We start from the raw sequence: 15,904 nt of genomic DNA on the forward strand, positions 1-15,904 counted from the left end.
ATAAATTATATTACTAATATTCTTTTATGCTTCTTTGGACATTTTTTATTATTTCTTCATAATATAATTTTAAGGTGTGGCTTGCTATGCCAGACGGTAGATAGTGACTTTTATTACCTACATCCATATTGTTCTCTAGAAAAACTTGCAGTCCCATCGATTTGTAGTTCCATCAACAGTAATGAGAAGGGTCTATTTTTTTTTTTAAATATTTATTTATTTATTTATACAAGCACTGGGTACAGTCAGAAGCATGGGAGGGAGAGAGAATTCACCAGAGCCAGAGTGGGAAGCAGAGCAGGCAGAAGGACCGAAGTGCACTGCTGAGGGGAGCAGCAGGTGGCAGGAAAGGTCTGCATGCCATGTGGGACCCTCCTCCTGTGGCTGGGGAGCAGCCAGGAATCGAACCAGCGCTGCAGAGGCTGCGGGCAGATTCGCAACCCAGCGCTCAACCGCTGCTCCTCCAGGGAGGCCCGAGAAGGGTCCATTTTTATACAACCTCACCAGTTCAAATATTTTAGTCTGTCAAAATATTAATATTGTAAGCGAAATACAACAACCGCCAAACTCACTATTGTTTTGGTTTGCATTTGGTTCAACATTTTTTTCTGTTTATATCGCATATCTTACTATTCTGTGGGCATAAACCCATTTTAAGTCTTTTAATTCATTTTGTCAACATCTTTTTTAAATGAAGCTATTCTCATTTACACTGCCTTTTTATAGATGAGTAAAAGGGGTGGATGCAATCTGAACCACTCTCACCATCATTGTTTATTGCAATTTGTAAAATCTTGCAAATTTGATGGCAAAAAAAATGTTATCTACTTTCATTTGTGCTTCTTTTATTACTAAGATGTTTGAAAGTTTATGTATAGCTTTGGATGAAAATAAGTTTTAATAATATATTTTGTTTAACTCAGTATATCTAAAATAGCAGCATTGCAACCAGTAATCCGTGTAAAGTTTATTGAGATATTTGTATTTTCATTGATTTTTTCCTCTCATTACTTTTTAAAAATATGTAAACAAGTATGTGTTACCATTTACATTTTCTCCCCTTCTTATACAAATGTTTACATATTAATATATTGTTCTGCACCCAAGCTTTTAAAATTAATATACGTGACAATATATGCATTGTGATATAGCAGTGTCTTCATGCTTTTTGATAGCTGCATAGTAGTCTATTGTGTAGTTGTTCCAATTTTTATTTAATTAAGTTTTTGTTATTGAAATACCATAGATTCACATCCTTGCCAGTGTTTTGGAAGAATAGGATTTCCTCTCTGAGGTGTAGTTACCACAGCACTCCCACCACCAAAGCATCCACAAACATCTGCCAAATTCCATTCTTTTTTCTCCCTTTCCAGTTTCTCATTCCTCCCTCTCTCCTATCCCCTCTGAAATCTGCATATCTATGATAAGTTTTCAAGGTTTAGTTTTAGTTAGCTTTTTTCTGATGCTTTGTTTGTTTTTTCTATACTCCACCTTTATCTTTCTCCTCTGGTTTACTTCTCATCATAATCCCTTCCAGCTCCATCCATGTTGCTGTGAATGGCATGAGTTTATCTTTTTTGATCACTGAGTAGTATTCCATTGCATATATAAATATATATATATATACATATATATATATATATCTCACATCTTGATCCACTCATCTGTTTTTGCACACTTAGTTTGATTCTATATCTTGGCTATTGTAAATAGTGCTATAGTAAACATAGGTTTGCAGGTTTCCTTTCAATTACCATTTTCACATTGTGTGTGTGAGTGTGTGTGTGTTTAGATGCCTGGAAGTAGAACTGCTGGGTCATATGGCATTTCCATTTTTAGTTTTTTTAAGAAACTTCCATACTGCTTTACATAAGTGCTGAACCAGTCTACATTCTCAAGAGCAGTGTAAGAAGGTTCATTTTACTCCACACCCTTGGCAGTACTTGTTTCTGGTCTTTTTGATATGGGCCATACTCACAGATGTCAGGTTGTATGTCATTTCAGTTTTGATTTTCTTTTCCGTGATGGTAAGTGATATGAACATTTTTTTTTTCATGAACCTGTTGGCCAGCTTTTGTTTCCTTTGGAGAAGTACCTATTTAGCGGGCCTTCCCGGTGGTACAGTGGGTTGAGCGCAGCACTGTGAAGCTGTCCGCAGCCTCTGCAGTGCAGGTTCGATTCCTGGCTGGCCAGGGAGATACCCACATGGCACGGCAGACCTCTCCTGTCATGCCTGCTGCTCCCCTCAGCAGTGCTTTTGGTCTGTCTGCCTGTTTTGCTCCCCACTCTGTCTCTGGTGAATCCTCTCATACTCCCGCACCTCTAGAATGTACCCCAGATATTGCATAAATAAATAATAAATATTTTTAAAAAAAGAAGTACCTATTTTGCTCATATGCCCATTTTTTCAATTTCATTCTTTGTTTTCTTTCTGTTGAGTTGTATGAGTCCTTTATAGACTTTGATATCAACCCCTTGTCAGATGTATGGTGTGAAAATATTGTATCCCATTAATTAGGGTGTCTCTTGATTTTAGTCTTCTTTGCTCTGCAAAATCTTTATAATTTGATGTAGTCCAAATTGTTATAGTCTTTTTTTGTTTTTTTGCTGCTGGGGATGGATTCAAAAAAGTATCTCTGAAGCTTACTTCATGGAGTCTTTCACCTATGTTTTCTTCTATGTATTTTATGGCTTTAGGTTTTACATCCAAGTCTTTTACCCATTTTGGGTTGATTTTTGTATATGTTATAAGATAGCAGTCTAGTTTTCCTCTTTTGCATGTGGCATTCTAATTTTACCTACACCATTGATCGAAGGTGTTTTCCTTGTTCCAATGTATTTTATTCACTCCTTTGTTGTCCATATCATGTGTGAGTTTATTTCTGGGTGCTTGATGCTGTTTCATTGGTCTGTGTGTTTGATTTTGTTCTAGTGCCATTTGGTTTTAATTATTAAATATTAATTTATTTATGCATACAAGAACTGGGATACAGGCCAGAAGTGTGGGGGGGGCAGTGAGAGGATTTGCCAGAGACAGAGTGGGGAACAGAACAGGTGGATAGACTGAAATACACTGCTGAGGGGATCAGCAGGTGAGTCAAGAGAGGTCTGCTGTGCCATGTGGGGTGCTCCCAGGCTGGGGATTGAACGTGTGCTGTAGTGGCTGTGAATGGCTTCATAGGTTGTGTCTTAACCACTTGTGCCACCAGGGAGGCCCACAGTTTTAATTATTATGGCTTTATAGTATAGTTTGAAGTCTGGAAGTATAATGCCACTATTTTACCCTCTTTTGTTAGAATGGCTCTGACTGTTAATTGTCTTTTTTTTGTTCCATATGAATTTCAGTTATGTTTATTCCATTTCTTTGAAGAATGTCATTGAAATTTTCATTGGATTTCCTTAAATCTATAAATTGTTTTTGGTAGGAGGCCATTTTGACAATTTTGAGTCTTCCAATCCATGAGGAAGGGGTATTTTTTTTTACTTATTTATGGTTTCCTTTATTTCTTTTATCAATGCTTTATAGTTTTCTTTGTGTAGGTCCTTCTCCTTTTTTATTAGCTTTACTCCTAAGTGTTTATTTCTTTTTGCTGCAATTATAAATGAGATGATTTTCTTAATTCCTTCTTCTTCTACCTCATTGTTTGCATATAAGAAGGCAACTGATATTTTTGTCCATTGATTTTGCTACCTACCACTAGTTTTTTTACTTTTTCTGTGAGGTTTTTAAGTTTCTTTCTATATATTTTCATATCAGCAGCAAATAGTGATTGTTTTATTTCTTCTTTCCCTGTTTGATTCCTTTTATGTATTTCTCTTGCTTAATTGCTCTAGCTAGGCCTTCCAATACTATGTAGAATTGTAGTTGTATATTGAGACATCTTTGTCCTGTACCTCATCTTAGTGGAAAGACTTTCCATTAATAATGATGCTAGCTCTGGGCCTCCCCTGGTAGCACGGTGGTTGAGCATTGGGCTGCGAAGCTGCCCACAGCCTCTGCAGCACTGGTTCAATCCCCGGCCCCCGGTGAAGGTCCCACATGGCATGCAGACCTCTCCTGCTGCACCCACTGCTCCCCTCAGCAGTGTATTTTGTCGTTCTGCCTGTTCTGTTTCCCGCTCTGGCTCTGGTGAATTCTCTCACCTTCCCACGCTTCTGACTATACCCACTGTACCCAGTGCTTGCATAAATAAATAAATAAATAAATCTTTAAAAAAATGATGCTAGCTGTGGGGTTGTCATATATTATGGCTTTTACTACATTAGGATATGTCCCATCTTCCCCAAGTTTTTTGAGTGCTTTTTTTATAAATGGATGTTGGATCTTGTCAAATGCTTTCTTGGCATCCATTGATATGATCATATTGTTTTTAATCTTTCATTTTATTGATGTGGTGAATTACATTGAGTGATTTTGAGACGTTGAACCATCCTTGAGTCCCTGGTATAAATCCCACTTGGTCAGGTTTGAATGTTTAAAAAAAAATTCATTGCTTGAACATGATGTATCCATTTAAGAATCTACAGTCATATTTTTCATAAATGTACACATATATAAATAACATATACACACACATATATACATAACATACAGAATTACATACATGCCAAAAGGGAAAAAAAAAACTGTTCAATAATTTGAGCCATTCAAGATGAAATAGGATATGATGGCAATCAGTAAATATTATATATGTATAGATTTTTTTAAAGGTTTAATGTGCTATTTTTTAAAAATATTTATTTATTTATTTATACAAGCACTGGGTACAGTCAGAAGCGCGGGAGGGTGAGAGAGTTCACCGAGCCAGAGCGGGAAGCAGAGCAGGCAGAAAGACTGAAGTGCACTGCTGAGGGGAGCAGCAGGCGGCAGGAGAGTTCTGCTCGCCATGTGGAACCCTCTTCCGGTGGCCGGGGAGCAGCCAGGGATCAAACTGGTGCTGTAGAGGTTGTGGGCAGCTACGCAACCCAGCGCTCAACCGCTGCACCACCGGGGAGGCCCTATGTATAGATATTTAAACAGATATATGGATAGAGGAGTAGATTAATGCAAGGGTATTCCAAATAAGTTTTAAATGCTCATTTAATCCTTACATCCTATGAGTTTAGAAAATTGAAACACTTAGACGTTTAAATCTTCCTAGTTCATATAGCAATTAGTGGTAGAAACAGAAGCCAAACTGTAATATCTTAAATTCTACCCAGGATCCTTTTCAATATTCAATATTCCATGTTACTATTACCCCTGCTGCTGCCTCAAAATGTAGTTGCCTCTTTGTAGTTTATGATGTCCCACTGTTGGGAGCTGAAGTTGTTCAGTCTAGCCAATGTGACTAATGAGTAATGAGTCCTTTCTTTTTCCTCCAGGCATATCCCACCCTGGCTTGGTGGCCAAGCCCTTTGAGAAAGTGACATACCGCTGGACAGTACCACCTCATGCTGGCCCTACTGCTCAGGATCCTGACTGTCTCACCTGGATGTATTTCTCTGCCGTGGATCCCATAAAAGATACAAATTCTGGTCTGGTGGGACCCCTGCTGGTGTGCAGGGCTGGTGCCTTGGGTGCAGATGGCAAGCAGGTATTACCAGGGCTTCTGGCTTAGAAATCCTGCTGGTAGATGTATGAGGCTGGGTTGTTCGATAGAACTGGGTTCTAAAGGTAAAGGAATGGAAAGCAAAATAACCAGGCTATTGAATCAGGAATTAACAGTCGGGGACCTTATGTTATCTTGCATGCTATTCTTATGCTTACAAACACATCTTCTTAGTCTTTATTACTTTCTGTTCAATATGCTCCTATTATCTCATTTTTTTAAATAAATTTTATTGTTATATTCCCCATACAATTGCAGCCCCCCCATTCTGACCCCAATCCCTCTCCTCCCGCCCCCGCCCCCCTAAAAGTGTCTCTGGTTCATAGTTTTTTGTTGATTTTGATTTTCACTTTCTTATAGTTATTCATTTTCCTGGTCCCTTATTTAAGTTTTCTAGATTCCTGCTATGAGTGAGACCATCCGGTATTTTTCTTTTTCTTTTTGGCTTATTTCGCTGAGCATGATCCCTTCCAGCGCCATCCATGTTGCTGCAAATTGCATGTGTTTATCTTTTTTGAATGCTGAGTAATATTCCATGGTATATATGTACCACATCTTCTTGATCCAGTCATCTATTTTTGGGCATTTGGGTTGTTTCCAAAGCTTAGCTATTGTAAACAGTGCTGCTATAAACATAGGGGTGCAGGTGTTCTGTGGAATTGATGTTTCTGTGTCCTTTGGGTAAATACCTAGGAGTGGAATTGCTGGATCATATGAAAGCTCTATGTTTAGTAGGTCCAGAAATCTCCACACAGCTCTCCACAGTGGTTGGACCAGTTTGCACTCCCACCAACAGTGCAGAAGAGTTCCTTTTTCTCCACACCCTCGCCAACATTTGTTGTTGCTAGTTTTTTTAATATGTGCCATTCTCACTGGTATAAGATGGTATCTCATGGTAGTTTTGATTTGCATTTCCCTGATGACAAGTGATGTTGAACATTTTTTCATATGCCTGTTGGCCATTTGCATTTCCTCTTCAGAGAAGTTTCTTTTTAGCTTTTCTGCCCATTTTTTGACTGGATTATTTTCTTTGTTGTTGTTGAGTCTCATCAGCTCTTTGCAGATTTTTGTGGTCAGTCCTTTATCATTAGTGTTGGGTGCAAAAATGTTCTCCCAGTTGGTGGGGTTTCTCTTTGTTTTTGTTATTGTCTCTTTTGCTGTGCAGAAGCTCTTTAATTTGATGTAGTCCCAGCTGTTTATCTTTGCCTTCACTATCACTGCTTTGGGTGATGTGTCTGTAAAGATGTCTTTGATGTGCAAATCACATAGTGTTTTGCCTATATTTCCTTCTATATCTCATTTTTTTGTATCTCAGTGGTCCTTAAACCTTGCTTATAATTCCTAAATTGGCTTTAGTATTTGCTTGTCTTCTTCTTTATCCAGTCCACTGTTTGTAGCTATGTAACCTTGGGCAAGTTAGTTAACCTCTGTTTGCCTCAGTTTCCTCATGTGGCATATGGTTAACAACAATGAAATAAACCATTTTGGGTTTCTGCAATTAAGCAAAATAATCCATATAAAGTACTTAACATAATATTCAATATGTAATAAGTACCAGTAAATGTTAGATGTAACATTATACTAATAATTAAAAGAATAAAATAATGTGTTAATTATTATAATTATTTTGCCTTGCTTGGCAATCCCCCCAAAATTACCTATACAACTTTTCCCACTCTTCTCCCCTAGTGACTTCAGACTCTTCTACTACACTCTGTACATTTTCTCCATAATCCTTATCTCATGTCTTTGTCTTCCACTCCAGTCTTGTCACTTTATTCTGACCTCCTTTACTTACCTGCAATTTGAGGTTACCTAAGGAAAAAAAAATATAGCAATATCTATAGTTCTAGGCAGAAGATAAGGAGTTGACTCTGTGTCTGGAAAAGGAAAAGGGAAAGAATCAGGGATCATTAGGTGTAGAACTGCAGAGTCCACGATTGCTGAATTTTTTGTCATTCTTCCCTTTGTTTTCTTCCAACGGGCATACAGAAAGGGGTGGATAAAGAATTCTTTCTCCTTTTCACCGTGTTTGATGAGAACAAGAGCTGGTATACCAATACCAATCAAGTAGCTGCTATGTTGGATTCCCAGCTGCTCTCGGAGGATGTCAAGGGTTTCCAGGACTCCAATCGGATGCATGGTATGGGGAGTGTTTTTGCTCTGAGCTACAACTGAAATGTTCCCAGTGAAAACTAACCCTAAACTTAATAATTGCTCATCCTTAAGAAAACACTGATCTGATCCCAAGTGAGGAATTAAACATAAGACAGCAAATCTTATACTTAGTACTTTTTTGTGCTGTGTCTTGTGTTACATGGTAGGGGGGACAGTAGAAAAAGTGAAATGAGGATTAACACAAGGGATCTACTAGAGAATGAGGAGAGTAAGCTGGAATGACATGTTTCCAGTTTTATCTTCTCCCTTATCACTCACTACTCTTGCTCCCCAACCCTATACTCCAGTCAGTTGGTGCTCTTTTTCTCTCCAAGAGCATATCTTGTACTTTTCTTATTTCATGCTTTTTTAGTGATATGTTCTCCACCTGAAATACCCCTTCTTACATTTTTTTTTTTACCTTCAGTTAGTGGACATTAATTCCATTCTCAAATTCCCTAATTCAAAGTTAACCCTCCCATGTAATCATTTCTTATCACCCACATCCACTATATGACACACTCTTCTGGACTACTGTTGTGTTTTCATACTATTTTAATAACCATAATCTTCTCAATATTATAGTTATTTTTACATGATTTCTGACATCTGCTACAGTGTAGTCTCCTGAAAAGTTATTATTGTCTTGTTTGTTTATCTCTGTATCCTCTGTACAATATAACACACAGTAAATATTTATTGAACTAGTGAACTACCAAATTAATGGGGAGATGAGTGAATGAATGGGAAGACGTGAACCTGATTTGCTAGGAGTTCCCAGCATTTTGCAATGAGGTAGAACTAACAACACCCACCAAATAATTATAAAATAATCCAAGACAAGTTATAATTATTTGTGAAACATCTTTTTAATTATCATAGATTTCAGAGGAAGAAAATATGAATAAAAAATCTAATTAAAGTATAACTGGGAAAAGTGAATGTTTGAGCTGGATCTTAAAGGCTGGAAAGGTTTTAGTCTTATGACGATACAAATAGGGACATCAGAATCAGGAAGTCAGTAAAGTTCTTATCAACATCCTATGGGATTACCAAATAGGGTTATTCACTAAAACTTGTTCCAGTGGATATGAGGACATTGAAATTGGGTGATTTTCAAGCAGGGCTCCCTGTAATTTTGAGGGGTATGTAGAAGTTAAGGTGAGTCAAGAATGAGTGTGGTGTATTTTTGCTTCATTTCTTGGTTCTTGTAACTAGTCAGTTCCATCAAATGGAGAAAAGTAAGATAGTTTTACTAACCAAGTTTATTCCAGTTTGAATTTTTTGAATTTATTAAGTTCCTGATTAGTACCAGGAAACATGCCAGGTGCTAGGGAAATCACACAGATTCAGGAAAAAATATATGCTTTCTTCCAGGTTTATCTAGTGCAGAAGGTTATATTGTAAGTAAAAAATCAGTGGACTCTGTGGTAAGTGATACGGCAGAATTTTGTGTTTGGGGAGAAGATTTCATAGAATCTGACTGAGGGCAATGACTCTGCTTCATAGAGGTGACATTTGATCTGAGGCATGATGTATGAGTATTACACTGCTGTAGAGAGTGGCCAAAGGAAAAATTTGTGCCAACTAGAGGGACTAACATGTGAAATGTCAATAAATGTTTTCTAATACCTACTGTGGTCTTGGGAATACAGAGGTCAATAGAGCTCACAGGTTGATAGTGTGTTTGTGGGATTGCAGATCGGTGAAAGAACTACTTGCAGGCACTGGTACCAGGGAGAAGGTTTTTGCAGGTGTGTAGGCCAGAGATGAGACCCAGAAGCAAGGTAGTGGTGGTAAAGATGAAGTAGAGACAGATTGCAAATCATGTGCAGCCCCAATACTTCAACTCCATGGTAGAGAATGAGAACAACATGGAGGAGGAAAAATTAGATAGGCTTTAAGAGAACCAGGAAAAAGTGTGGTACAACAAAAGCTAAGGAAGGAGAGCTTCAAGAGAGCAGAAATAGGAAAAGTTGATATTTCTGTGTGTGAATGGCTTCTGGTAATGAAGAGTAGTTCAGGTTTGTGGAGCAAGATATAAGATGATAGGAAGCTCAGTTTGACCCTTGTCCTGAAGAGGCAGATCTTTATATATAGACTAAAGTGGCTTAAGGAAGAAGAGAGAGGCATTTAGTATAACTAAAAATTGAAATTGTGGAAAATCGTAGTAAATAACTGATGCCATGCTGCTGGCTGGTGCGTGAGTCAACTATCTGGTCTCATCTCCCTATCCTGTCTTGTCTTTTTGTTTTCTAGCCATTAACGGGTTTCTGTTCTCTAACCTGCCCAGGCTGGACATATGCAAGGGTGACATGGTGGCCTGGCACCTGCTTGGCCTGGGCACAGAGACAGATGTGCATGGGGTCATGTTCCAGGGCAACACTGTGCAGCTTCAGGGCATGAGGAAGAGTGCAGCCATGCTCTTTCCTCATACTTTTGTCATGGCCATCATGCAGCCAGACAATCCTGGTAAGTACATCTGGACTTGGGTTCAGAGGCTTTGTTGTGCATGGGGCTATGATGATGGAAGGATGATGCTGGTGAAGAATAAAGAAGAGCTTTGTTAAGGGTATTTGGAAATACTCAAAAACTTTTTTCCTTCCCTCTCTTCACTATGCTGTCCATGTTAGTGTTATTTGTGGTTTTTTTCTTGTTTGTTTGTTGTCTGTTTTTTTTTTTTCTCAACTGCAGGCAGTATAGTGTGAAGAGCTGAGGAAGCTTGCTTCTGAAATAATGGGAGAGAAGTAGGGATACTATTCAACATGAGGGCAGTTCTTACATAGGCAGGGTAAACTTGACTGCATAGCTCCTTGGGCACATATAGCTATGGCCATATAAAGATTCTGTAAATAGAGTCCTTGCTTCGGGAGGGACATCTATGAGATGTACTTATAAGCTCTTCCAACTCTGATATTCTGTGAGGGATTCTGCAAAGGTGATGAGAGTGGAGAGAGGTGTATTATAACAGTTTCAGTACAGGAATCAAAACACAACTTTTAACCAAGATCTTCATTAATTTTCTGTTTAAATTTGTAGAACAAATTTAAATTTGTAGAACAAAAATTGCTTCCCTTCTTTGTGGTTAGATTTTTTTCTATCCCTCCTTATCTTTCCACTTCCCTCCCTCATTTCTCCTTTCATGAAGAGTTTGCTAAAATGTTTTTTTTTTTTCACATTCTAAGTATGTCTGAATTTTTATAATACAGCACTACATACATAGGAATGCATGTTCTTTTTCCAGTCAATAGGTAACAGTAGTGTTCGTAGGAAAAATCTGAAATAATCTGATATTTTTCTATATCCTTTTGATTTATTACAGTTAAGACAATCTCCTCCAGTTCCACACTTGTTGATACAAATGGCAAGATTTCAACTTTTTATTTTTTTTAAGTTAATGTTACTAAGTGCTGTTAGTTTATATCCTTGCTGAGTATTCCATCTTCTTTATCCACTCATCTATTGTTGGGCACTTATGTTTCTATAACTTGGCTATTGTAAAGAGTGATACAATGAACATAGGAGTACATACATCCCTTCAATTTAGTGGCTTTATGTTATTCAGATTAATACCTAGGAGAAGACTTGCTGAATCATATGGTATATCTATAGTTCATAATTTGAGAATTATCTATATTGTTTTTCATAGGGGATGGACCAATCTACACTCCTATAAACAGTGACTAAGAGTTTTATTTTCTCTACATCCTCTCTAACACTTGCTTCTAATCTTTTTTATATGGGCCTTTTCATGGGTAAGAGATGTTATCTCAATGTGGTATTGCCCCTAAAAGTGATAATAAGCATGTTTTCATATGCTTATAGGTTCACTGTATGTCTTATTTACATATTTATTTACCTCCTCTGCCATTTTTCATTAAATTTTTAGATTTTATATTATTGAGTTGTATGAGTTCTTTACAGATGTAGATATTAGCCCTTTATTGGATTTATAATATGCAAGTATTTTCTCCCATCCAGCATGGTATATTTTCATTTTAATGATAGTATCTCATTATACAGAAGGTTTTTAGTTGATATAGTCCCATTTGTTTATTTTTGTTATTGTTCTCTTGGTGTTATAGTTGACTACTCAAAGACATCCTTGAAGCCAATATCATGGAGTGTTTTGCCTATATTTTCATCTATATATTTTATGGTTTCTGGTCTCACCTCAAAATCTTTAATCTATTTTACTCCATTTTTGTGAATAGTGTGAAATAGTGGTCATTTTATTCTTTTCTATGTGACTGTTGATATTTTCCAATACCATTTGTTGAATAGACCATGGCATTTCAATTGTATCCTCTTGATTCCTTTGTCATAAATTAACTGCCCATATAACTTTATTTCTGGATTCTCAATTCTATTCCATTGGCCTGTGTGTCTATTTTTATTCTAGTATCATACTGTTTTAATAACTGTAGCTATACAGTACAGTTTGGAGACTAGGGATATCATATTTCAGTTCTTCTTATTGTCATGATTGCTTTGGTTATTTGGGGTCTGTGGTTCCACATAAATTTGTAATGATTGTTCTATTTTTGAAAAATGTCATTGAAAATTTGCTAAGGAGTTCATTGACAATGTTGCTTTGGGTATGAGGACCACTTTACAAATGTTACTTCTTCCAATTCAGAGAATTAGGTTTATTCCTAGGTACTTAATTCATTTTGATATGATTACACATGAGGTATTTTTCTCTTTTTCTTTGTCATATAGTTGTTGTTTGCCTACAGAAACACAACTGAATGCTATATGTTCATTTTGTAGCCTAGTACTCCACAAATTTATTGTTGCTAATACCTTTGTAGTGGAAATTGTATGGTTTCTTATGTTATGTGCAACTAGTGGTAGTTTCATGTTTACTTTTCCATTTTAGATATATTTTATATCTTTCTTTTGCCTAATTGTTTTATCTAGGACTTCCAGTAACATGTTTAATAGTAGTGGTGAAAGTGCACATCCTTCTTATGTACCTGTCCTGAGATGAAAAACTTTTGTTTTTTCACCAATCAATATGATGTTAACTGTGGGTTTGGCCTATGTCGATTTTATTTTTGAGGTTGAGGGATGTTTCTTCTTTCCTAATTTCATTTACACCATTTATTTTATCATAAATGGACACTGAATCTTTTCAAATTACTTCTTTGCATCTATTTATACGATCATAAGATTTTCATCTTTTCTGTTGATTTGATACCAGTCTATAATTTTATTTTATCATGATATTCTCATCTGCTTTTGGTATATAAGTAATGTTGGCTTCATAAATAGATTTTGGAAGTATTATATCTTTGGAGAGTTTTTTTTTAAAGATTTATTTATTCATGCATACAAGAACCAGTGTACAGGCCAGATGTGTGGGAGTGTGAGAGGATTCACCAGAGACAGAACAGGGAACAGAATAGGCAGACTGACTGAAATACACTGCTGAGGGTAGCAGTGGGGGAGACAGGAGAGGTCTACTGTGCCATGTGGGTGTCTCCCCAGCAGGCCAGGATTGAACCTGCACTGCAGAGGCTGCAGAGAGCTTCACAGCGCTGTGCTCAACTGCCTGCACCACCAGGGAGGCCCAAATTTTGGAGAGTTTAAGAAAGGTAGATAATAGTTTTGTTGTTTCTTTCCTTCTTATTTTTCTTTTCTAGTTCCCTAAGGTATATAGTTGGAATAGCTTCCAGGTTGGTGAGCTAGAATGATTGCCATGTGCTACCATGCAAGGCTTCATACTCCATGAGGACAAGATCCATTGCTCCAGACCTGGCCCTGTGTCTCTCTTCACATTCAATGTTATCTTCATACAACAATAAATATATCTTCTAGGCATCAGGAGAATAATTAATATTTGTATTATGTACACAAATTGAGTATAGTATATTTCTGGAACTAGTAGAGACTGGGAGGTCTCCACCATAAAGTTGAACCAAGTGGGAGGGGATCTTCAGGGACAGTACCTATTCACATATCCACAACATCACTACCTTTGTGGAGTCTGGCTTAACAATTCTGGACTCAGTCTGGTCACCAGTCCCCAACATCCCAGAAGGAGCACCTCAAAGAGATGCCTGCCAGTAACAGTGTCACAGTGGCCCAATGCATAGAATAAATTAGAGAACAAACAATAGGAAGAAGGAAAAATACAAATAACCGAGCAAGACCTCAGGGGAAGAACACACCACAAAAAAGAAAATCAGCTACTGCAACTTAACAATGACATGGAAGAAATTTCTGCCTGCCAAATAGAGAATTTAAAGCTGTCATGATTGTAGAACATAAATAAGATGAAAAGGAAAAGAATGAATTAGAAATGTATTTATAAACTGAAAAATTAAATTGAGTCCTTAAAGAAGGAAATGAAGGAAACACCAGTGATTAAAAGATTAATGGAGGAGCTAAAGAACACTGGGAAAAGCAATGAAAACAGAATTGATAAAATTGAAGAACTAATCATTACTCTCAAAGATACAGAAATAGAAGGAACCAAAAAAAAAAAAAAAAAGAAAGAAAGAAAAGTATGAAGGAAAAAGAATGAAAAAAACACCACAAGAACAATCTGACAAAATGCAGAAAGGAAATATAAGAGTTAAAGGAGGGCCTCCCCATTGGTGCAGTGGTTGAGCACTGGGTTACGAAGCTGCCTGCAGCCTCTGCAGCCCCGGTTCCATCCCCAGCTGCTCCCCGGCCTCCGGAGGAGGGTCCCACATGGCGCGCAGACCTCTCCTGCCACCTGCTGCTCCCCTCAGCAGTGTACTTCGGTCCTTCTGCCTGCTCTGCTTTCTGCTCTGGCTCTGGTGAATTCTCTCACCCTCCCGCTCTTCTGACTGTACCCAGTGCTTGTATAAATAAATAAATAAATCTTAAAAAAAAAAAAGTTAAAGGAATCCCAGAAGGTGAGGAGAGAGACCAAAGAACTGAGAAACTATTCAAGGAGATAATAGAAGAGACTTCCCAAGCATGAGGAAGGAGCTGAAAATATACATACAAGAAGAGAGAAGAACACCAATGAAAGGAAAACTATAGCAAGACACATAATAGTAAAGCAACAAGAGTCCAAGGCAAGGAAATCATAATGAAGCTGACAAGGGGGAAGAAATAGATAACCTATAAAGGAAAACCAATCAGACTGACATCAGACTTCTCCAAAGAAACACTACAGGCAAGAAGAGAATGGAGTGACATATACCTCAAACTTCAAGTCAACTAATGCCAACCAAAAATACTTTACTTTATGAAGCTCTCCTTCCTCTATGAAGAAAAAATAAGGACCTTTTCAGACAAACAGAATCTCCAGAAATTCATTACGACTAAACCCCTACTCCAAAAAATACTGCAAGTAGTCCTAAAGGCAAAAATCAACAGAGGAATGAATAAGAAAAAAACAGAATAAGGCAAGAAATAAAATCATAAAAAAGACAAACAAAATGACAAATACAGATGCCAACGTATCAATATTAACTCTAAATGTAAATGGGCTAAACTTATCAGAGTAGCAGGCTGGATTAAAAAACAAAATCCACCCTTCTGCTGCCTCCAGGAAACAGATTTAACAATAAAAGACAAACATAAACTGAAAGTAAAAGGTCAGAAAACAGTGCTACAGCAAATGGACCAAAAAAGAAGGCAGGAACAGCTACACTTATATCAGATGAAATAAACGTCAAACTGAAAATGGTAAAAAAGAGGCATAGATGGACACTACATTATGATTAAGAGGACAGTACATCAGGAAGTTATAACACTCATCCACATATACTCACCAAAGAAAGTATTACTAAAATATGTAAGACAATTATTATCAGCTCCGAACACAGACATTAGAGAAAATACATATAGAGTTGAAGACTTCAAAACCTCACTTGCACCAATGGGCAGATCAACAAGACAAAAAATAGCAAGGACTCAAAAGCCCTAAATAAAGACCTAGATCTCATGGGCTTAACAGACATCAATAATACACTGCACCCAAAAAAATTCAACAAAGTCCAACAACCATTTATGATGAAGGTCCTTGAAATTCTCAAGGTTGAAAGTACTTCCTTTACATTATAAAGGTCATATATGATGAACCCAGAAATGATACTATTGTCTATGGTGAAAGTTGAAATCCTTTCTTTAAGATCTGGAAGAAGACAAGGATGTCCACTCTCACCACTGCT

General features: G+C 37.3%; 1 protein-coding gene across 7 annotated transcripts in view; it reads left to right on the top strand.

The window, feature by feature from the left end:
- The window catches only part of HEPH (hephaestin), a gene marked incomplete at both ends in the record, with an annotated part of 101,946 nt that overhangs the window by 37,037 nt on the left and 49,005 nt on the right, over window positions 1-15,904 (top strand). For 3 of the 7 annotated variants that reach the window (XM_084259131.1, XM_084259129.1, XM_084259127.1), the window contains 3 exons: window positions 5,365-5,576; window positions 7,584-7,734; window positions 10,008-10,220. The exons of 2 other annotated variants lie outside the window; for them this stretch is intronic. In XM_084259131.1, coding sequence (XP_084115257.1) covers window positions 5,365-5,576; window positions 7,584-7,734; window positions 10,008-10,220 — 576 coding nt within the window. The remainder of the gene's footprint in view (window positions 1-5,364; window positions 5,577-7,583; window positions 7,735-10,007; window positions 10,221-15,904) is intronic. 2 more of the 7 variants (XM_084259133.1, XM_084259128.1) reach the window with 2 other exon arrangements.

The sequence above is a fragment of the Talpa europaea genome, assembly GCF_964194135.1.
Source record: "Talpa europaea genome assembly, chromosome: X".
NCBI lineage: Eukaryota > Metazoa > Chordata > Mammalia > Eulipotyphla > Talpidae > Talpa > Talpa europaea.